Source organism: Diplotaxodon limnothrissa, linkage group LG6 (genome assembly GCF_057381915.1).
Source record: "Diplotaxodon limnothrissa isolate DT_005_m linkage group LG6, D_limnothrissa_male_GT1.1, whole genome shotgun sequence".
Classification (NCBI taxonomy): Eukaryota; Metazoa; Chordata; class Actinopteri; order Cichliformes; family Cichlidae; genus Diplotaxodon; species Diplotaxodon limnothrissa.
Window position 1 is genome coordinate 35872850 of NC_140601.1, and position 24443 is coordinate 35897292.

The 24443-nt window shown below is 37.9% G+C and overlaps 2 protein-coding genes across 2 annotated transcripts; both read right to left on the reverse strand.

Annotated features, from left to right (window-relative positions):
- Positions 1-2546: 2546 nt before the first annotated feature.
- Positions 2547-9082, reverse strand: notum2 (notum pectinacetylesterase 2). Its single transcript, XM_085356328.1, has 11 exons — positions 8757-9082; positions 8590-8642; positions 7928-8023; positions 7752-7812; positions 5932-6044; positions 5703-5805; positions 5146-5334; positions 4947-5047; positions 3915-4062; positions 3296-3343; positions 2547-2850 (listed from the first exon to the last, which is right to left on the reverse strand). Exons 1-11 carry the CDS (start codon positions 9080-9082, stop codon positions 2547-2549), a joined length of 1542 nt encoding a protein of 513 aa, XP_085212454.1.
- A 9863-nt stretch (positions 9083-18945) lies between these two features.
- coq7 (coenzyme Q7 homolog, ubiquinone (yeast)) lies at positions 18946-24188 on the reverse strand. The gene is made up of 6 exons (XM_085356329.1): positions 24009-24188; positions 23484-23665; positions 21499-21613; positions 21183-21322; positions 19603-19671; positions 18946-19199 (listed from the first exon to the last, which is right to left on the reverse strand). Exons 1-6 carry the CDS (start codon positions 24091-24093, stop codon positions 19122-19124), a joined length of 669 nt encoding a protein of 222 aa, XP_085212455.1. The 5' UTR covers positions 24094-24188; the 3' UTR covers positions 18946-19121.
- Between the last annotated feature and the right edge of the window lie 255 nt (positions 24189-24443).

Consider the following 24443-nt stretch of genomic DNA (forward strand, 5'->3'; position numbering starts at 1 on the left):
AAAGAGGAAGTACGAAAATCTTGCAGTGCATTATGGGAAAAAAGGTCGAGACTTTTTCAAGCCGAGATGGCCCACAGCGACAAAGCCCAAACTCCCCCAACAATGCCCACGTACCGAAAAATTCATGTTTATTTTGTCCCTGAAAACTGCCAGCGTTTTATAAGAAGTCTGACATTTATAAGTAACTAATATTTTATTTTGTTTGGCAGGTTTAGAAAAATCGTCTTATTTTTTTATAGTTGTGGGCTTAAGTGGGCCACTTTCTTCGACCTCAAACAAAGATGAAATTCAGAAAAATAAATAACTTTACTGTCAAGTGTCCCTAAGCGCTTTGTATAAATGTGAAATTTAAAGCAGTGTCCCCAAGGGACGATGAGTGTACTGCATTAATATCCAGGAGATTAACTATGAGTGCTTTTAAAAGTGAAAATATATGAATATGAAAATATACATGAGTATGTACACAATATTATTATTATTTCCAGTCCTAAACCTGGCTAAGGGCATCCAGCATATAATAAAACATGCAGATCCATCTGATCTGGCCACCCCTTAGGAAATACGAGAGAAGCCAAAATTATATTTTGTTTGTTTGTTTGTTTTGCCCAGGGAAAATATTGAAGTTCAGAATAGATATTGTAAATTGAAGACTTGGAAAGGCAATTAACTCTCAATGTCATGTCTCAGTGAATATGTCTGGTCATGGTTGTATGTTGACAGATTTGTGAATATTCACACTAACTAAAAACAACGCCATTTCCTGTTCTTGTGTTTACTTAGTAAGATTTGTTGACGCCGTTGCAAATAAAATTTCCAATTTCAAGGAACACTTTTTTGGTCATTAGGCAAATAAGACTCTGATTTTTGTTTTTTAAATATTCTCATAAATGAGGACTCAGAGATTATCTTAGCCTGGAATTTGAAGGACAGTACAGCCAGTGTGCTACCTTGGTGGTGAGTAAAGAAAAAAGGGGCATATATTCATGTTAAAAGGGAGTTTTTTCTTCCCACTTTTGTCAAAGCACTTGCTCACAGAGGGTCATCTGATTATTGGTGGTTTCTCTGTATTATTGTAGGTTTTTTACCTTACAATAAATCCTTACAATTTAAAGCTATACAAATAAAACTCAACTGAATTGAATTGAACTGAACTGAATTAAACACCATCATTTATGTCATTATTTCATATTGTTTCTGCTGTTCTCACATTTGCTAACAGTCTCTATGGACTTGGTGCTCCTCATAGAAGGAAACTGTAAAATATACTTTCAACAATTATTGAATCTTCTCAATGTGTATTCTGACTCAGACTCTGTGAAGAGTATAATAAAACAGATTGCAAAGTGCAAACTCTCAGATCCACATCATATTTTTTATTCCACATTTTGACACGTGCAACACCCTTATTGCAGTACCTAAAGGAAATTAAAACATACAGATACAGCATTATCTGTAAATGCAAAAACAGCACAACATTATGAAAAATCATGCTTTAACAACAATGAAGGACTGCAATATTAAGCCCTATGAAATACTAGTTGCATTATGTCTGTGTATGTCACTAGACATAGATTGTCACAACTGTGCAGTGAGTAACTGCAGCGTTTTTTGTTTTTTGTTTTTTTACATTAATAAGTTCACATGTCAAAACTGTGTTTTTTTCCTTGAATAAACTCACAAATTATTGTGGTAGGTCACTGATCACCTTTGTCTGCCCTACACAGAAATATTACAATAACTAATCACATTTCTATTTTGCATGCATAGAAAGTATGTATAGATACTATGTAATATATGTATATATATAAATATATGTATGTCAGCATAGCATCAGAATCTACACACTCAAACTAAGTCACCAAAATCGGTAGTGTCTTTGGAACTAAGTGCACCAAAAATTACTGAGTAAAAGTAAGTGAAACTTTTTGATATGTTTTCTCCAAAAAAGTTCAACATTTAGCTCATTTGTGTATTATTATGTAGTAATCTGATTACTAGAAATTTGACAGATTCTGTATTTTTCAATAATGCATGGTGGAAATCAGTGAATAACTAAAACAGACTGTAGATAAAGAGTATAAAGTTTAACTGCTAAAAGCTGCATGAACACAAAAGCATTTCTATCTTGTTTGAGCAAAATGTTTGTGTCTCCGTCAGCTTTCAGGTACTTTCTATTCATTACAACTCTACTACCATGCTCTGATGTTACATGTTCCTGTGGAGTGATCAGGCTGAAAGTGTGTTGTAGGAGGTTATGCACAGCCATCTGCTAAACACTAAGCTTGTTGATCAGTACAGCTGCAACACCTCTTTCCACTGGTGTCCAGTAGAGGGCCCACTAAACCATTCAAACCCAGATGCAGTGACATACCCTCCAGCCAAGTCTCAAAGTGAACAGTCATGTGGAGCATAATGGAATGCTGAGTAGCACAAGACATAGTAACCAGATTTCTACAGCATTTCTATGGTTACGTTAAATTTTCAACACATTTGTTTTCATCTATTAAGCCTCTGGCTAACCTTTCGTGTACCCTAAATTTTCACACTTAGCCACCATTCCTGACCATGCTGACAAGAGAATCTGCATCTCCCTGGGGATCCAGGCCCAGCCTCTGGAGGTCCAGACCCATGGCTACCAGCATCTGGAGCAAGGTAAGCTCCTGCTGGGTGGTCTTATCCACCAAAGTTGGGCAGGTGGGGTTACACTGTGGCCACTGACAGGAATCCACGAGGTGAAAAGGACATCCTTTAGCCGGGGTCCTGTTGTTACGTATTGCTTCCAGACTCCTGTCCCAGCATTGAAGGGCACGTGGCAGAGACGTGCCTCTAACTTGAAAACTTGTCCAGTTACTTTAGGAACAACAAGAAGGAGAAGTTATGAATTAGAAATAAAGAAAGAAAAATGGGAAGGTTGTCAGAGTTAGTAATTAAGGACCAGAAAAGGGCAAATGGCAGGAAACTGTTTTACTTTAAGGTTTGCAACTGCAAGTGTTGCAGCATACAAAGCTACAAAAGACCTTGAACTTTCAGCTCCTGACTTTGATTGCACCCACTTCAGCATAACTAAGTATACTTATACAAGACTGCAATGACCCATCAATGTCCATGTGAACAACTAAATAATCTCTATGTTAAAGTGGTACTGGGAGGCTAGAGAAAGTGTGAAGTGGCATTTGGTGACAATGTGGTTTGATGAACAAGCAAAACAAAAACAGCAGCATGAGCTCACTGGGTAGATATGACTGCTGGGGAGAAAAAACAAGGGTGCCAGGTGAACTTGAATATCCATTCTTACCTTTTGGTAATTAGTGTGTGGGAGAGACAGGACGGAGCAAATACAGCCCTAAAAGACACGCAAAGAGAGAGCATTTGTTAAAATCCATCTTGATTTATTTTTCAACTAGCTATAGTAAGATTTGAATCTAGTCACTGCGTGATGACGACTTTTGACAGGAATGCATAGACGGCACAGAGAACGTCAAGGAACTGTTGGATGTTAACATAGAATTTGATTGTCTGCTGTTTTAAATGGCTGGCAGTTCACTCAACAGTTACAGGCTTTGATATGTAAATGTACAAATGGAAAGTGGATAGTAGCTCACCACCACTGCTCTGCAAGCTCTATTACATTTTGTTAAAGTCACCAATTCTATTTTAAAATATTTTTTTATAATTATAAATTGTAGATTGAATTGATTTCCTGATCTATTAAAACGAATGATTGTATTTGCCACTATCAATGGTCAAGAATATTAAAAGAAAACACTAAAAAGCAGTTCCGTGTTGTCGAAAGGGCTTAATTTCAATTTCAGGAAATGGCTGGAAATCAATGAGTGCTAAACATACAGTTTTTATGTTCTGTTAATGTTAGTAATGTTTAGACGTCAATATATGATAAGTTCTACGGAACTTACGTAACATCTCTCAGGGAGTTTTTGAGCTCCAAGCCCAGGTTCTGTATGTACTGCCACTGCTCCTCAGACATGCTCTGTCCCCCTATATAGATGTTTTCCACCCTCAGCTGTTCCTCATCAAACAGCCACTGTACAATAAACACAGGGGCTGTAGGGAAAATAACATTTAGTTGATCAAATCAGTAAATTCCATCAAGTCTATTAGTCACTTCCTGCCAGTTATTAAGCTGTATCCACACACACACACACACACACACACACACACACACACACACACACACACACACACACACACACACACACAGATATATACACTCCCCTGGATGAGTAGGGGTCAAACAAAGTCAGGAACTACCTGAAGAGCTACGTAGGGTCTTTTGGATTTATGTTCACCGCCATGTTCGTGATCTTTTTTTTTTCTTTCTGTGTGTACAATTTCATAAGATCTGCAGGTTTTTGCGCTGGCCTCAGTTGGTGATTAAATTTGTTATTTAGACCAGTCTCTAAAAAGTTTTTATATTTAACAGCCAAAATGAAAAAATCCACCAGTTAAACATACTGTTACTAGCCACACTGGCCCCCTTTTCAATGATTACAGTGAATACAACTCAGAATGTCATGATCTAAAAGTTTACGCACCAGCGTAGCAGTTAGAGTTTCAAGATTTACATAGAAAATCTCTTTTCTTTAATTTCAGACCCTGATTTGGAGATTTTGACTAAACGTGCTTTTATATGCTTTGCTGATTTAGCAACTTTAAAATTCCATATATGTGACAATAAAGATCTTAAAAGTTTGCATCGAGGGCTATAATATTCAGAAGGCCTCTAAAAAAATGATGCAGTCCAGATGAACTTACATTGGCTTATCATGTCATCAGCGTGGGAATCAGTCTGTTCACTGATTGAGTGAAGGAAATTCACAGTTCTAATATGTCAGTGCTCATTATTTCTGAACTGCTCAAGTCATGTCATATGGTGTGCATTTAAATTTAAAACATCATCATAAACAAAGACACCAGTCAACACTCACACGTCAAAGTAGAGTATAGTCTATGACCGAAGAAGCACTTCCACTCCTCCCCTCTTTTAAAGAGCTGCCGACATCTGTCAGGAACAACCCCATTCCACAGCCTGAGATAATAATGCACAGTTAATCAATAAAATTCACGAATAATATGATTTCCAAATCCTACATCGGGCATAGGAAGAGATCTAAATATTGTCTTCACCTGAGTCCAATCTTGATAGCATCCTCAGGTGAGCAGGAAACTGTCTCAGGGCAGTTTGGTGATCTTTGCTGCTTGCTCTCCAGAAACCAGCCTGAGTCCACGAGGCCTCGGACCTGAGCTTCTGCACCAAGCTGCTGGAGCTGACTGGCCACCCTCTCAATGTTGAGCAAAACACCTGTTCCACCAGCGCTGCAGGGGAGCCAAGAAAATGAATAAATAGTTTGGCTTTGAGGGTGACATTTTTGTTTAGGATATCAAACTGACAGTGCATGCCAGCTCATAGCGGGGAAGTAAACATTTAGCAGGTTTCACATTCAGTTGATCCTGTTTTAGGGCCCGGGGACGTCTCAAGAACCATGCTGCTAACCTGGGAGGAATGTTCACCATTACAGGGCAAGGTCCTTTAATAATCATTATGTCACTGATCACAGTTGACTGTAAACATCTTCATTGTTAACAAGAGGATGCACCCAAAATAGGACTTTAATGGTAGATATGGAGACGGTCCAGATGGTACAGAGACTCTTGTCCATCAGAGCACAATAAAACAAACTCACCTGCTACCAGACAGCATGACAACCTTGGCCTGCTTGATTCCTTTAGGGATGAGATCTTTGATGACCTCACGGATGATTAGGGATCCCATGAAGTTATATTCAGCTGATAGTGAAGACAAGTATGACAAGATTTGTATTCTCTAATTAACTGAACATTTAGAGAATACATGTTTTCTTGTATCCAAAGGAGCTACAGTTACCTTATTGTAAAAGATTTGAGGAAACTTACTTGCATTTGTATTCCTATCTCTGACTTTGTCCCTGCCTTGTCGTGGCCTGGAAGGGGGTGTTGGTGCAGGCCCAGTGCCGCTCCACACATCACTGGAACAGTAAGGGATGAATCTGCCATAAAGAAGACAATCACATTTGTTAGACTAAAGCTGGAGGCCCTGAAGTTGGTTTCTTCCCTCCCCCATAAAAATCACCTCAGGCTGGAGCTGACAACTTCTGTCATATATCAGAAAGTGGCAAATCTCTATTTTGATCACACAGCCTGCATGTTGCTGAATTTCAGAAACAAAACTTTATCATTAAAGATTAAAATTGCTTGCATGGATGAAAGCGGAAAGTTAAAAATATCACCCAAAACACTACACGCATATGCCAGTTCACCACGCAGTATATATCCTGCTGTGCCACCAGACTTTTCAGACGTTTCTTTCCTCAGGCTGTGCGATCACTAAAGTCATCCTCGACATTTCAACATAAAAAACAATCTTCAAAAGAAAGAAAGAAAGGGAAAAGAAAACAAAATAAATTATTTATTCGTCATTAATCGGTGATACAGTTTTGTTGTTGTGCTGCATAATTAAGTAATCTTGTCTGACATAAAAAGGGTCACTGAAAGTGTTGCACGCACAAGGAATTGTGTTTTCAATCCTTTTTAAGTCAAGCATATTACCAGCTGCATTAAGAAGATATGTTTGCTGAATCCCTGATTATGCAACCTTTTTGTTGTTGTTGTTTTTCGATACAATCATTTTAGGAACTGTAACATTAGACACTTTATCCAACGTTTCACACACAAAAAAATCACCTAAAACAGCTTCAGGAAGCGACCTTACAGCTAAAAACAAGTTTTTTTTATAGCATTTCTCAGATTAGTGCACAGAAAAAAATGCACATTTATGTGTTAATTTAAGTTAATTTAATTTAATATAGCTGTTTTCAGTTTTCAGTTTTGGCCTGGATGTTTACAGATATTTGTGAATATTTATTCAGCATATTTTTTCTCAATGTAAGTAATGGTAAATGGCCTGTATTTGTATAGCACTTTACTAGTCCCTAAGGACCCCAAACCGCTTTACACAACCAGTCATCCACCCATTCACACACACATTCACACACTGGTGATGGCAAGCTACATTGTAGCCACAGCTGCCCTGGGGCGCACTGACAGAGGCGAGGCTGCCGAACACTGATGCCACCGGGCCCTCTGACCACCACCAGTAGGCAACGGGTGAAGTGTCTTGCCCAAGGACACACGATGAACTGGAGAAGTTTTATGACATCCAATAAAAACATCTATAACTTTTCTCCTTTAAAGAATGAGTAAAGAATCCATAGAAAATACACATACTCAGTAGCACTTACATGCAGAAAACCTTAGTTTTAGTTCAATTTTTTTTAATTTTCGAAGGTTTTTACAAAGACATTCTTTATAAATGTTACCAATTATATCTTGATTTACTGAATATTCTTCCCTAAAAATTATTTTTCTGTCAAGAGGTTTTCAATATATATAAAGTGACAGAAGATCTTGATGTAAAAACATTTCATTCTGATGTACAAACATGTGTTTATGAAGTGTCTATTTAGTAAGATAACACTTCATTTACATATTCAAACATCAAAGTTCAGAAAATTTATAATACAAAAAAATAACAATCTTCATATTTGTAAGTTGAATGTTTAATCCTACTCCCCTGCAGTGTCTCCCATTATGTACACAAATTAATTAATACAACAACTATGGGAACAAAGAAAAAGTTGTCTTTATACACCTTCATTAACCGCAAAAATACAAAGCACATCTATGCAGGTACTTACACAATATTTGTGTTATGCCAGTGTGGGTTGTCCTCAGCTTTAGAAGATAATATTCCACTTCCTGTAAATCCAACAATCGCTCATTAAACAGATGTCCACTTGCCTCACTAGTCAAAGAAAGCAACTCTGTGGAAACGTCTATGAAAGGCATTCTGAAACACTGTCGGCTGACTAACCTCTTTTAGTTTCAGGCCACCCCGATGAGCTCATTAGTCGGGGGATATTTTGGTACCTGTAATCACAGGTCTCTCTGCTGTAGCAGCACCAGCCACCTAAATATAATAGACACTAATATTAGACATTCACATCCAAGATAGGGACACCCTTGTTAGCCCATCACACAGGCCTGTGAGGAATGGTGAAAGCAATGGTTGCACCTGCAGGCTGCTACACTAACATGACCATAGTATGCATTAACTGTATTATTATGGGGTCTTTACCTTACAATATAAAGCAGCTTGAGACAATTGTTGTTGTGATTTGGTGTTATATAAATAAAATTGAAAAAAGATAATAATAACAATAATAATTCACAGTTGAGCAAAAGACTAGAATGATCTCTTTAATTTACAAACTGTCAGCATGCAGATTGCTCATTTTTGCTGATTTGTCACTCAGTAACATGCAGGAAAATGATTTGTGTTCAATATCAGAGTACAAGTAAATTTGGAAGACACTCCCCCGGTGTTAACCTCAATTCAAGTCTGTGACACGCAGCAACCAAAAAAGTTGACAGGACAAGATGACATCCACATTAAGATTCCAATGAGCGGGTGTCACGCTAAAACAAACTGACCTTAGGGGACTAAATTAACCATATGGGGTTTTAAATACTCACCTTCCAGAAATAACAACCATCGGCGGCTTCCTCTGAATTCCTTTAGGTAAAACCTGTAGAACAAATGAATGAGCATGAGGAGAAACAGAAGATAAACCATCTTTGTAAAATCACTGACTCAATCAGGAAACAGACATTAAAGAGCAAAAACAACCAGAACTTCTCACCCAGCTACTGTCCCATCATTACATGTAACTTGTGTGTTTGTGAGGTAGTGCAGCCTCATATCATCTGTCTGTTGTCCAGCTCCACGAGTCCCTGCAGCACCTTCCTGTCTTGATTCGGCTGAGCCTCCGGTGTTTCTGGAGGTGCTTCCAGTTCTTCCAGTGCTTCCTGAAGTAACATCAGCTGCGGAGGCAGACTGGCCAGCATCACCTTGTTGGATCCCACTAGACTTCTTTGTGGACTTTCCAGTAGCTTTAGCATTACGGTTGTTCTGACACCACAGTCCCCCAAGCAAGAGCAAGAAAACAAATGGACCCAGTATCTTCATATCTGAGGCAACATAAAAAATTAGGGACATGCTGATTAATTCATGCAAAACATGAGAAATCTTCAAAAACTTTCCAACTTGCAAATACTTTACCTTTCAAAGAAGAATCAGTTTTGAAGATTGCTGCAATGAACCCCTCACCCCAAGGGTCAGGCAGATAACTGGTTCTGCTGGAGAGAGAGACTGGTGAGACATTCAGTGCACTGTGACAAGGTGCGAGAGGAGGGTCCTAGTCATGAGTAAGTGATGAAGTCTTGACCAGGTTTTGATGAAGGCTGCAAATCAGCGACGACCTTTATAGTGCCACCATATGGATCAGATTTCCTCCCATTTTCTCTTGCAGCTCCTCTCAGGCCCTGAGATCATCTGGTGACGACACACCGCAAGGGGAGGTACTGGATGGTTAGTGGTGAGGAGAAAAGATAACACACGCATCTCTTCAACATATTTCAATTCTTTGCACACACCCACCTTCAAGCACTTTCCCAGCTGACCGTACCTCATGCACAAGTTCTTTTTACCCCTAACCTCCTTCTTCTCCCCCCTCCATCCGCTGCTGATTGCCATTTTTTTTTCTTATTTAAACATCTACATGGTCAGCATGACCGCACAGTCGCTTTGCATGGAATGTGACCCAGAGGTCATTCGAGCGCCCACCTCAAACATTTTCTGACATGGGAATCAGTCGTACCGTAAGGTTCCCGCATGGTCAACAGTCTCAAAGCACAGGTGGAGGAGACTCTTCTTGGTTGTAGCACCATACGCATTATGCATTGCCTCATTCTTTTAAGTACGCTCAGTTTTACAAGAATAACAGATATCTAACAATTTATTTACTGGGGTAAAGTCATTACATAACTAATATAAAGTATAGGAGCGTGGTTTAGTCCTTTTCAAAGGCACATTAACAGAAAAACATATTATAATTAAAGAATAATAGCTTCTGTTCCTTTACTTCATTTAATAAAATCATTAGTGTTATTAAAGAACTTAAGATAAAAGGTCAGGCCTTTGCAGCACACAAATTATTCTTTGTAAAGAAATTGGTGGTGGTGGTGGTGGTGGTGGGGGGGGGGGGGGGGGGGGGGATTAAGGCCTTCTACTTATCAAAATCCCCATTAAGATAATTCTTTGGAGCTTATTATGTCATTAGACAATCTGACTATTTAAGCATATTATTTTTATTAACTCAAATGCAGGAAGATTTGTAAATTCCTCGCACAATTTTCAGTTCAGTTTAATTTTCAAGCACTTTATGCAGATGATACCACCTAACACTTAACAGCTCCACTGTAAGACTTAATTTTAACTATCCTACCATATTTCTGTGATCTACAGACGCTGATTACAATTAAAGGAGGACTGCTGAAGCAGTTTTATATACTCTAACCTCCTTTTGGTTCTTGTCTTGGGCTAATCACTCAAGCTAAAAAAGTTCAGCGATTTCTATCCTGCAGAATTAAAGGTTTTGTGCACTGATGGTAACTTTACCCACAGCTTTGCAGACTTCTGTTTGTCAGGTTAAGTTAGTTTGCCTTTGGTGATGAAAGCGACAGAGTATTTGAAACTGATCTGTAGCTGTCGCCCCTGGGATGGCTGCAGGGTGACGTACCACCGATCACTAAGGATCACGAGCCCCAGAGCTCTAAAATTCTCATCAATGAAATGCACACCATCCCAGAGTGTCAATCAAAGCAAATAATGATCGCTTGGAAGGCCAGTGGCTACACAAGGCAGCACAGGGCTGTATAGGGTAGTCTGGGCTGAAAAGACTGCAGGGTGCACATTTCAGAATGATAAAGCAAAGAAGAGAAAAATAAATACATTATGCCAAAGGCAAATTGACATCTCTATTGGAAAACTGTACAAACAGAAAACAGCACACTTACAATCAATGTAAAATAGCAACTAGATGCTTTTGGAATGATTTAAATCTTAAAGGTTCATCCTGTATATAAACATTTCTATCAGGATACAGCCACATGTCTGAATGCATTCTGGATGTACATATGATACAATGATATAATATGTTGTCTGCAATAATCACCCAACCATTTAAAGACTTACAAACAAAGCAGACAGTTTTCCTTGGGTTTGTCTTATTGCTTTGGCATGAAAAATGGTATTTTGTCTCATTTTCAAGCACCTCGTTCTATTTTATCTACTTTCAACTATGGCCAGAAACAAAACAAAGCTACTCAAAAGTATGTCTGAGATCGTATGTGCCTACACGCAATAAAAATGTAGCCTAAGGCCTATACCGAATTTGATCTACCGAGCTGAACAATTCTTCATTCCTTCAGTTGTCTTGAAGCATGCACACCACCATCTGTCTTCCCAGAAATCAATGCAACAATCTGTTTAACAGATACCTCAAATAGCTAAAAAACGAAAGAAGTTGCTGTAAATCTATCACCATTTCGCGAGAATGTCACGAACAGAGAGATGGCATTGCTGCTATTTTGTTATTCTTTCATATGGGATTGGACAGAGTGATACGTTTTTTAGTACAGGCCTCAGATCAGCGGATCAAAATGAATTTGTGCTCTAGATCTTGACTGATTCAACTCCCAGAGCATTTCAGTCTTGTCCCTTTGTAGCTTCTGCAGCAGACACTACCAGACCACCACAATCACACACTATGAGTGAGACCAGACATGCTTCTGGAGCCTATCATATGTGTATTTTTCCTTTGATAGACAAACATTGTAGATAACACATAAGGGGCTTGTGTGACATGTTGAACTTCACCCTGACCGGGACAACAACTTGACCCCTTGTGCAGCATAGAAGGCATTCTTTTTCCCCTTGTGTTGTTATGTTTCACAGCGAGCCTCCAAGGTCAGGATACCTCAGGCTTCGGGTGGTCCGGGCACTTTGTCTGCTGTGCATGTGTGTCATCACCAACCACAAGAGCTGAGGGCTCAGCCATGAGCGAGAATATTTGACGGCTGATAACTTCAAAGAACAACGATCCAGGGACGGCTGTCGTGATCTAAATTCCATTGCTTACACTAAAGCACAGAAAGGTTGCGACCCACGCGTAACAAGTATAAAATCCAGCCCTCCAACTTTTACAGTAAACCTTTTTCTTTAGAATAATTAAAACTCTCATGGGCTGCATCAATACACCAGCAAAACTTTAAATAAGTTTATGATCCAAACCTAATCGTAGCTTGAAGCCTCCTTTTCACGTTGCATGTAATCTGAAAATCTGCAAGAGCATCACTTGTTGTCACCAGCAGTGGAGGGCATAGCTGGACATCGAGGGCCATGATTAATAGGTGATAAGAGTGGCATCTTTACAAGCGACACGAAAACGAGCCTCAGGCAAGAGATATGAGACTTGGCCAGAGCACTACTGCCAGAGCTCTCCATTCAATCAGTGAGGATGACAGAAAGAGCCTTAGCGGGATCGGTGTAAAGCGCTGAGCCACTGCAGGAGGCTAGCAGGTGGGGTGGGAAAAACTATTCCTTAAACCAGGTGTTAAGAGGCCTTGCACGGTAACCTTCTGCAAGCTGCTTATGCATCACAGTAAATTGAGGAGGGTAAGCAGCAGCAATACAAGTTGTTGAATTCTGGGGGATGGGGGTGTAATGTAACATACAGAAAAGGATAGATGACTAATGAATAAGTCTTGTTTGCTTTGACACACTGCAGCTCATTCTGCTGATCCCTTCACAGCCAACTATGTTCTGTGTGCACTTTATTCCGATTTCAGACACAACTTCATCCAAGTAAGTTCCTTGAATTCCACAAGGAAAATTTTGATGTACAAAGGGCAAACGGAGATCAGAACACTAAAAGCTTCACATCATGAAAGCATATTGCAGATTTGTATTACTGAAGTTCATACTGATGTTGCACAGCTTGCACACGTTCTGTTTTTCCCTGAACAATTTAAATCAGTGGAGGTACAATTATTATTTTTATGGACTTTTACACTTTCTAAATATTCTTTTAGATTTGCATTAATTGCTGAAGATGTTTTAAATATCATATACAAAGTAAATACTAAAATAAAGCGACGTGCTGGTAAGTTCATACTCAAGCAGCAGTTCCAGGGCTGAAAAATGAAGTCAATATAGACATTACAAAAAGAATACAGTTAACAGTTCCTAGAATGACCACTTAAAGTTAGCTGCAAGAGCAACCCGTCCCCACCACCCCCACGTAAAATTCAAAAACTGTATAGGAAAGTCCAATGTAGACTCTACATCTAAAAGGTGAACCCAAAAGTTTAACCTGTTCTTTCTAATAGCCGGCAAAAGCAGACCCTTCTGGTTCAATTCAGACTGTGGCTGTGAGAAAATGATCATTTTGTAATTATGATTTCTGATGTTAGTCAGAAAGGACAATAAAGAAGGTCATGCTTTATGGTGTGTCTTTTGTAAGGTAGCGATTAACCAGACCTTATGCATTCACACTTTTGTTCAACACATTCAGCTTCACTAATACCAAGACGGCGAGAGCCAAAAGTGGATCTACCGGTGGTGGAGTGATTAGCACGTTGACTGACAGAAAGAAGGTTCTGGGTTTGAACTCTTACCTCGACCTTTCTTTAAGCCTTTCAGTGCAAATATATGTATGCATGTTAATTGGTGATTGTCTGTTCTTGGCAATAGATTGCAAAATTGCTGTATGAATGTACACTTTATATATAACTTGTAATCTACAGCCCTTTGAATGGTCAGTAAGGCTGATAAAGCATCATAGAAATGTGAGTATCCATGACATATAGATACAGTCTATAGTTACATAGACATATTTACAGACTTTTTAAGCCATGTTCTCCTTTTATAAAAGCAGGTTTTATAACTCCTGGACTTGAAAACTATAAAGGCTAAAATTGTGCATTATCAGGGTTGTAGCCTCTCTGAGTGACAGGTGTTTGCAGGTTAAATCTGATTAGCCTGGTTGTCTGTTACCACCACAGCTGATTTGAAACAGGTTTGGTTTGGTGACTTTTGGCAGATTTTTAATGCAAATACTTTGGTTTTAGCACTAATTAGCAGCTGTGAATGCACCTATCTAAATAAGATAGCTAGCATTAGCTGTTCACTTAGCACTGCTCTCTCATCCAAATATGGTCACCTCTGGTGACAAGGAAGACATGATGAAAAGGCCCTAATGCAAATTTCAATTATTGAAAATGGACATTCACAAATAAGTGGCTGAAGTCACAGTGGCTACGCCCATTTACATTTATATACAATTATTTATAGCTTTAATTACTGACTTTACACTATGCAGTTCAATGGCTTTGCTCGTGTCTTACCTAAGTGGGGCACTGGTTCTGATAGAAGGATGGTTGTGTTGGTGCGGGACAGGGAGGGTGTCAAGCTGCGCTAGAGTCAATAGCTTTAAGCATCTTTGGAGCTCATGACATAGTGGAGCAGCAGCGTGGCCTTGGAGTCATGCTGGATGAGCCACCATGCCTGTCAGTATATTGATTGATACCAGTGGAGGGGTCACGCCATGCTCAACTCCGCACTCAACAATAAGTCCTTCACACAAGTCCTACAACTTCATCAACAAACTATCACACTACCCCACGTGTAGGTCCCATCTGAAAAGAAGATGGGACCTAGATGTCCATTTTGATGTCCATTTTCCATTGATTCAAATACATTTCAGTTAAATAAAATAGTTCTTATTAAAGAAATCATATATTTCTTATTAAAGAAATCATATATTTTATACCACAATGAAAAGGGATCATTCGGTGCATCCCTAATTAAAATTCCAAAAGAATTCATCTACTATAGTTTAGGATTCTCTGTGGATGCTAAAGAGAAAGGGAGACATGTAAAAAGGGTTTAAAGGTATGTGCCCCAGAAATCAGTTTTCCAGCTGAGGATTTTGGTTTTATTTGCAAAGATCATGATGAAGCAGTTAAATCACAAAAACAGCATAGTATTATGTTCATACTGATTCTACAGTCATGCATATATGTACAAAATATTCTGCCAATTCATGAATCATATGCACTTAGCAATATTACTGGAAATGCTATAGGGATGTCAAAACAATCCATTTCATTTTTGTTGAAGGGTCTCTGCTGAACTTACATTTTACATGAAACGTTGCTTGATAGCCAGTTTTCATACTTACTGTCTGATTCGGTGGATTTGACAGAACGAAAGATTTGTTGCACTCACAGACACAAATAGATCTATACTCCAGACTTAACTTCACCTAAAAGTTCTTTGATGTTGCAGTTCTATATACTGAAAATCATTCTGAAATGTATGTGGTTGAATATGGATAACAGTTTTTCGATATGAATTAAAGAATTTTAGGTTTTGCTCAGTTTAACCTTCCTAGAAGACTGACCTTGATGTGTTTTTCTCTCACCAAAGCCGTTGGTGGTTGGCACTGCACGGCAGGCCATAAATCACAAATTCCAGCTTCCAGTGATGTCAGTCCTTTGCATCTTGTGTTGTCACTTCACAGTGTGAAGATGTGAACACGTGGTCACTCTTTCACGCCACACACCCCTCAGTAACCCAAAAGATTTCCAATATGTTTAGGCATTTCGATGCATTTGTACATACACATATGCACAGAGCACACTACACTCATTTACATGTCAATAAAAGGGTGGGGGAAAATGAATGTGTTACAGATCAAACTAAAATTTACATAAGTTAGTCCCTCAATGCAGAACAGAGATCTAAAGCATATAGTAACATCACACCACAGGTATTTACTGTATGTGCAGACATACCCCAGAACAGTAAAATGTTTACTGTTTGCTATTTATAGAGCACGGCCGTTGACCTGGAAAACCAGATGTAGATGAAAAGCTCCACTGACTCCTCTTGATTTATAAAACCCCCCAAAACTTCAGATGGATGTAAATTTAAAATATATAAACAGAATGCAATGACTTGCAAATTATTTAAATCCTATATTTCTGTAAAAATAGTACAAAGGCACGACATTAAATGCTAAAAAATTTGATTTTATTTTTAGATATTAATGCAGCATTTTGAATTTGATGTAGCAACACATTTAAATAAAAAGTTATAGGCAACAAAAAACACATGAAACACGGTGAAACATCTCACATTTAACTAGTAACAGGATAGTAACCTCACTAACCTGCAACTTCAGAGTTTTCAGAGTCTTTCATATATATATATATATATATATATATATATATATATATATATATATATATATATACCACCTCTTGAAAAAAAAAGTGATTGTATTTGAATTAAAAAGAAAGAACACATGTTGAAAGCTGCCAGACATTCATTAAATCATATCAAACTACTAGCAAAATTCTATCTACTTAATTCCTTGTGCTCTCAGTTCTAGAGAAGTACTTTTTTGCTATTAGTTACCATAAACCCCAGAAAGGCCTTATTACTGGCAAACACCAACTATTAAAGCCAAGAAGTAATAAAATCTGTATCCGAAAGATCTTATGACTTATAGGGATTTGTATTTTTCGTGCTGCTGAAGATTTACAACTGCAATTATTCATGGGTAGCAAGACAGTCCCAGTTTAGTAAAGTTTTATTGCTCTCTTCAAATTCTTGTTGCCAATTTCTGAGTCTGTGTTTCAGCAAATTCCTTTTGATACTGAGAAAAGAACCTAAACAATGCACATGATCTCCTGATGGTTTTAAATGATTGAAGAATTGACCAGAATGTGCAGACATTATTTTTATTTATATATATATATATATATATATATATATATATATATATATATCGAGCACGATATAAGATATATCGAGCACACCATTTGTGTTTACATACGGTGGATAATTTAGATGTAGTCTACACTACAAAAGGAGCTTTACATATGTTGCTTTATTTAAACAGTTACACCTTGCTATAAAATTGTCAGCACTATTAATCGGGCTCAAAGATAATGTATGATGATCTACCTTTGATTTGCAAAGCTGCCTATTGTCTCATGTTTCTGATCTATAGTGGGTGACCTCCTGTGATTATAAAAGTGAATGTCATGCGTTTCCATCCTATCCTGAGATCGTGAGAATACTCCAGGCTTTGCTCACAGTAATTAGTACTTGGTCACGAAAATCAAATAACATGCAGTCAATAAAGGCAAGCAGGTACAAATAAAATGGAAAAATAATGGGGAGATGGGGATTATGGCAGCCACACTCATGGGTCAGTTGAACTACCAACTGTAATTATAAACTCTATGTATAAAGTGGCTGTAGCGAGCATTCATCCACTGTAACCCAGTTCCTTTCTTTTCCTGGAGCATCGAGTTAGCTTTTTTGGTGATTCTTTGTTTATTAAGCCAGATTTAACTGTATTCGTATGAGAGGATGAAGTGCTTAGCTTGGTTCACGAAGCGCATGCAACCAGGGCTCAAATGTGAGCATCAAAAGGTCTCGAAAACTCCTCAAGCAGCCACTTGAGGCTGGTTTCAAAATATGATCCTTACCCATAGATTACCAAACTAAAATGACTACCAAGAGTCAAAGAAAAAGGCACAAAGTTATACTGGTGCTTTCCTTTTACCTCGAACGTTGGAGCTGAAAATGACGTCATACCCAAGTTGACAGCGTTCCTGTAGCAGTAGTCAGAAAAACTGGCGTTCGTTTGCTCCCTAGCAAGTTAGCCTTTCAGTTTTCACTGGAATATAACACAAACACTTTTTTCCCTCCCCCCATTAAAAACACTGCTGTAGCGCATTCATGAATACACCCTGGTTTAGTTTCTGTATGGCTTATTTAGTGAGTCACAAACATCTAACAGTGATAATGCAGACTACAAATTATTTAACTTGATCTTTTACTGATGGACATTAAACAATTCTATTTTTCAGGAATGAAGGATAAAACTGCATATTAACCCCTGAAGTCAGGACCTGACCTTATGCTAAGGTAAATGGATCTTCACACAGGGCTGCAATAGCATAAAGCAAATGTAAAGATTGACCTGCAGTCAGGCAGCCGCCATTAATAAGCAGCTGAAAGTGAAATCTGCATATTTCAATATCTCATCTAACATGTGCAGGCTGAACCACTTATGATGGCACAATCAAACTGAACATTTTACTATGACTCTGTCTGTGGTTTTTATTTTTTTTATATTTATCAATTCACATACAATGAATAAATATCAGATTTTCAGTTTTTTTAATAACATTATTATCATCTGCTCAACCAACAAGATGATTAATACCCCCCACTACTGGCCATGAGTCAGCATGTATCATATGCTCATGCTCAAAAAAATGCTAAAACTAGGAGAAATCAGGTTTGGGTCACAACTGAATGGACATATGGACAGAATGATACTGAGTCAGGGGGGGAATGAACATTTGGCTCAAGCTACACAACCTGATGAATATTAGGGGCCCCTGGACAAGCCTTCTTGCTCAGTGACCTAATGTACCCAGAACAGCTGTGTGAGGCTGCTTAGCAGTTAGGCCTGGATGACAAGTCATTGCTCAGCTTGATATATGAACTATTACATGTGAAACAGAATGGTATGGTGGTGGTAGTGGTGGTTGTGTGTGTGTGTGTGTGTCTGTACTTGGATTAATATGTTCTTATCATGCGTGTTTAGGGAGTCGAGCTTTTGGTCAAAGGCAGCTAAAAGTTATTAAAATATTGGTCTTTGCAGCTCTTGCCGATAAGAAAAACACTAAAGCAACTTAAGGCACAATTATATGAAAAATATGTTATGTATGTGGGGGTAACTGGATACATGTACAAATGGAAATATCTAAAGTCCATGAGTATCTTTATTTCACCAGTTTCTCACTTTCTCATCAACACTGACACTTTTCAGACAGGCAGACTGACCTTCCTGCAGCAAGCACAAAAGTAACACAACACAAAAGTAAAAATTTGCCTTCAGAAAACAGAACCAAGGCCTGACATTTATTACAGAAATTTTAACAGATACGATCAGGTACAGGTACGTTGTGCTTCATTTACATTTACAAAGATGCAGAGTGAGAACACAGGTCCAAATTAAGTCATTTACAAACTTGAGTCAGAATAACAAAACAATTCAACTGCTTTAAGAACAGTGTTAGATACGTTGGGAAACATATATTGCAGCTTTGCAGCCTAACTGTATTGCATTTTTTAATAGCCAGTATCCAGGTACCTAAAACACACACACACACAAAACACACATTTAGGCAGCAGTACTTTCAACAACTTAAAAATTGTAAAGACAGTTAAATACTCTAATGAAGCAATATTTATTTATTTCTGTGTGGAGTCATTTTTCTAATTGATATAAAATTAGTTTTCGGTGCTGTCAACAAAGCAAAGGTGGCTATTTTAAGGAATCTAAAAAATAAGACATATAAGAGTTATTTATCATTTTTTTCTCTGACACATAATTCCATATATCTTGCTTCATATATTTGCTGTCTTCAGCATATATCTATAATGTAGAAAGTAATAAAAATAAAGAAAAAAAAAAACATTGAATGAGAAGGTGTGTCCAAAGTTTTGACTGGCAGTGTGTATATATTACATTTAAAGACATAAAATACACTTACATTTTCAGCATCGTGCGCCAGTCCTGTATCATGATGTTCCATCTCATCATCTCTAAATTCCTTTATCACCTGTTAAATATATTCATGATAAAACAAATTAATTTAATTAATTAATTACATTTCACTGCACAAAATTCTCAAGCTATTTGGCCTTGAGTTGGTTACATTAAACCCATTTTCTTTTCAAAATAACTGCAAATAACTGAGTCATGAAAAATTTTATACACCGTGGTCAGAAAATGTGTATCTAATAAGAACTGCTTTGTGCTGAAAAGTGCTTTGTCCCCATCTGGAAACATCCAGAGAGGTAGAGTCACTCTTGACAGTATATATGAAAAAGCCACTGGTGAAATGCCAATTTTATTCCATGTGCTATGATCTGTGAAGCTGCGTTGGTGTGTGGAACTTGTCCAAATTAGAAGTTAAATAAACTTCAACCTGCATCAGTGCGCAGTAACAAATGTCAGTAGCCATTAAGTGATGTAATTGTGTAATGGCGAAAGCACTGAAGTCAAAAATGTCAAAAATCATGCTGCATAACCTTGGAGAAATTGCCTATAAAACTGTAAAACTCTCCAAGTAAACCTGAACTGTACTGAACTGCTTAGATAAACAGAAAAAATTCCACCCACGAATAGATTTAACACTGAAAGTCAACAGAGATCCAGGAAGAGAACAAGGCTGTGCCAGAGGTTTGACTGTGGTTGGCTTACATGCAAAAAAGAAAAAAAAAGAAAATGATCCAGCTGCTAGGATTGCACTAAACAATAAATGAGTGAAACAATCAACAAAGACAGTTGTAATTTTTTAATAAATGCAATTAGAAATATGCACAAGCTAACTATAAACCCATATGGAAAAGAAATAGTAAAAACATATATGATTTACTCATGAAAGTGGCCACTTTCATGAGTAAATCATATATAAATCATATAAGGCTTGCATGATTTACTCATGAAAGTGGCCACCTTCTCATTACTTTCATATATTTTTTTAGTAAGTATACAAAACATACAAGTTTCATTATATAATTTTTCAAGGGATCTTATATGTGTTTTCACTCTTGTATGCTTTTCATACAAGTTTCATACAAGACAGATAAAAACTTTATAAGATTTATATATATCTTTTCCATATGGGAAAGACCGAGACCATTTCAGACTCATATTGGCATTAATGGGATACAGACATCATTGAATGAAATTTTCCTCAAACAAAATTTAAGGTGGTTTTATTTATTTGCTGGTTAGATAACTCTTACTTAAATGTAGTAATGTTAGTAAAAGGCGATTAGCGATTAGGTACAAAGCTGTATTAACTAGCTTGAAACTGAGTTTAATTGATTAATTATTATTTAGCGTGGCTTGTAACAATCACCATAATCAAAAACATTCAACATTATTTCCATTTTGGTATGCTAGACTCTAATCTCTTTTTTTTGGAGGGGCAGGTGCCTAATATTATCACCCTTCGGCTCCTCTTTAGACTCAGCTGTTGCCACAATCTCATAATGAACAATATGAATTTCATGCACAGTAAAGGGCAACCACAGAGCAGAGCTACGGAGATAAGAGACTCACTTGTAAGAGTTCAGTGTATCTCTCTGGGTCCTTCTCCATCAGAGTTCTTATCTGGCTGTTATAGTGTTCAGTGATACTCTCTTCCACTGCCACAGTACAGGCCATGGCCCCTTCTTTTCCCAGTAATGCAGATGATGCCCCTTCAAAAGAGAGAGATACATGCTGTTAACATTTAATGAAGAGATTTCCTACTGCTTACTGTTTATACACTTGTTAATGACACGTCAGGGAGCCATTGTGAAATTCAATAATCATTACTCTTTGATGCATTTGTTTATCTTCTCAGCAAAATTATGTCTTTATGTGTTGTACCAACCTAATACAAACCCAGCAATATTCCAGAAAGGTAACAGTGCTGTGGGGCGAACTCTGTTCTCAGCAAGAATTTCATTGAATTTCTCAAGGTGTTTCTTTTCTTGATCCCACATTTCCTGTAGGAAAAAAAGCGCAAAGTGTCAAAATTTAGGGACATATACTGATTAGGGCTGTTCGATATAACGATATATGTCAGATGACGATATAAAAACGTCTATCGTTTCATTTTACGCTATCGTTTGATTCCTGGTGTTGCAAAATAAATTGTTTATGGCAATATTTTTCCATCGTTTTGATGGTCACTGTAGTGGCTATATTAATTTCTTAAAGTTCTCTCCTTCTCTTATATTTAATATAATCACACTACGGACGGACAAGCGCCTGTTTTTATGCATTGTCGTTAGCAACAACAACGGTAACAGCATCGCGTGTTCGCTTGTTTATTTTCCACATAAACCTTTCACAATAAAGCTCAAGATCCTGTTGAGACTTTTCAAAGTAAACTGAATCACGTGAAAGAGTATGCAGACTGTTTACGGATGAGAAGCAAAAAGGAGCCATCAGGTGCTAAAAAATAAACCTTAGACTCAAACGTTAGAACAGGCTTTTCCCCGCAGCACGCCGTGTAATAAATACTCACAAAGAAAACGGCGGCCGTTACAACTTATGTCTAAAAATGTATCGTTTCATGCATCGGTTAAAACACTGGACTCCAGCTACATGACGCGCAGCTGGAAACACTTCCCCCAAGACGAGCTGCCCGAGATTCACAGAATTTACAGAAAATTTTACATTTTTGTGATTTCTATCGTTATCGGACGATAGAATTCTTATATCGGGATATGAGATTTTGGTCATATCGCACAGCCCTAATACTGTGGGGGCTGTGCGATATGAAAACATACGGACACTTTTAACATAAATTAAAAAATTAAAAAAAAAAAAGGGTACAGCTGTCACTTTCATTTTTATTGCACAAAAAAAAAAAAAAAAATCAGGACCATGAGGCTAAAGTGCAAACTGCACACAGAAACAACTATCCAATGCAGCAGCTAACATGAGATCAGCTCTTTCAGTGATGAGCAATAAGGCCTCTGTTAGTTTACCCTCTATTTCTAACCATTCCTAGTTCTATGTGCCATGTCTGGAGAACTGACTGAAGGAAAGATCTTGTGTATGTCCTCGTTAGGATAAAGATCTGTGGCAGTCAGTGGGAATTTAGACTTTTTATATGGTTAACTGGTAATCATGTGACAATTCTTCTCAGGTTGTAGAAGAACCAGGATGTAATTTGCAGGGGAGTCTATATGTCCCTATAAGTAAGTTTTACTAAAGTTTTTTTAATTTAAAAAAAAAAAAGAGAGAGAAATGAACTGGATTCAGAATTTTGGGAGACTCAGAAACCCCCTAGAAATACTGTTTATCAACCACATGCCTGAGAATTAACATCAAACAGCAGTGAGATGTGCAGCCTGTTCTTTCATCTTATTGAATTTCATCAGCTGCCTGCAACATCCTGCAGAAATCATGTGCACGGTTTACTGGCTTTACGTGATGGTGCTGCAGCTGCTGTGACAGGCTGATGGAGAGGAACAGACATGCTCGTATGTAAAAAGATCAACCCTAATACGGGCATCTTTCACTGCATCATTCAGCTTATTTCATTTAAAATATTGTATTTAAGAGGAAGGAAGAAGAAGGAAGATTTAAATGGATTGTTACGCTCGACTGGATTGCCTTTGTCCAAAGAGGCAAACATGACACTAAGAGTACTATGCATAATCATTTAATTAAAGGTAATTTGAGTATTCTTGTAAAAGCTGCTGTTATGTTTAAATTTATATAATAATTCAATAAACTTAACCACAGCAACAACTGGGGGCTGAACCCCCTGTTATTTATTTGTTTTTTTTAAATAAATTATAATCTTGGTGTGACACAGAAGTAATGAAATGATCAGTTTATATCAGTTTATTCGGTTAATACCTGAATGAATGGCCCAGTCTTCGATCGACCCAACACTGCCATCTGGCCGGCGTAGATGCGGTTGGCTCCATATTCTCCAGCATGGTCCACGCGCAGCATCCGGTGCACCATCTCCTTCTCCTCACTGTCGCGCGGGGGCGGAATTACTCCGTAAGCGCGAGAGCTCTGCTGCAGAGTTAGTGCTAAAACAAAGTAAAAGACGTATGTAAAGCTCCTTCAGTCAACCGCCTTGAAGCTGAAACATTTATAATTACACGACTCTTAAGTGCCCACTATGAAGGTCACGCATTTACTTCGTTTACAAACTAAGTAAATGTCAAGAGTTTGAGTTGAGAAAACTGACAATGACGAGTAATCTATCAAATATTTGATTTAGGCTACATTACGTTTACAAGTGTAGACCCAGTCTAGTCTTACACCTAGAGATAAACGTAAACTGTATGCACTGATAGACGCTACATACTGTGAGGGTTAGATAAGTGTTTTTAGCATGTAGCACCGTAGCTTCCAGGTATCACTGCTTACCTCTGCATTTTAAACACTGACGAATCATCGCTGTGCTATTACTCTGTGGCCAGTGGCAAAAAACTCTAAGTGCGGCTGTCTGCATGATAGTCCGGTAATGGTTTAACTAGCTGTGTAATTAAAAAAAAACATGCATCAAACTGACATTGAACGCCAGTAACTGCACGTAACGGACGTCTGCTCTTCTTCTTCGTTTATTTAATTGCGGGCGCCAACTAGCGTTTAGGATGTGTTACCACCACCTATCGAGTTTCCCTCCCTGGCAGGAGGAATATTTTCTCTGTCAACCATCATGTTTCTGAATTAGGTGAACTAAAATTAAACTAAAAACTACGTTTTTGAAGTTTTTGGAATAATAAGTTAAATTGAGGAAAATAAAAACCAGTCAGCTTTTTTTGTTGTAGCACAGCCTGGCTGATGATCAGACTTGTTGAC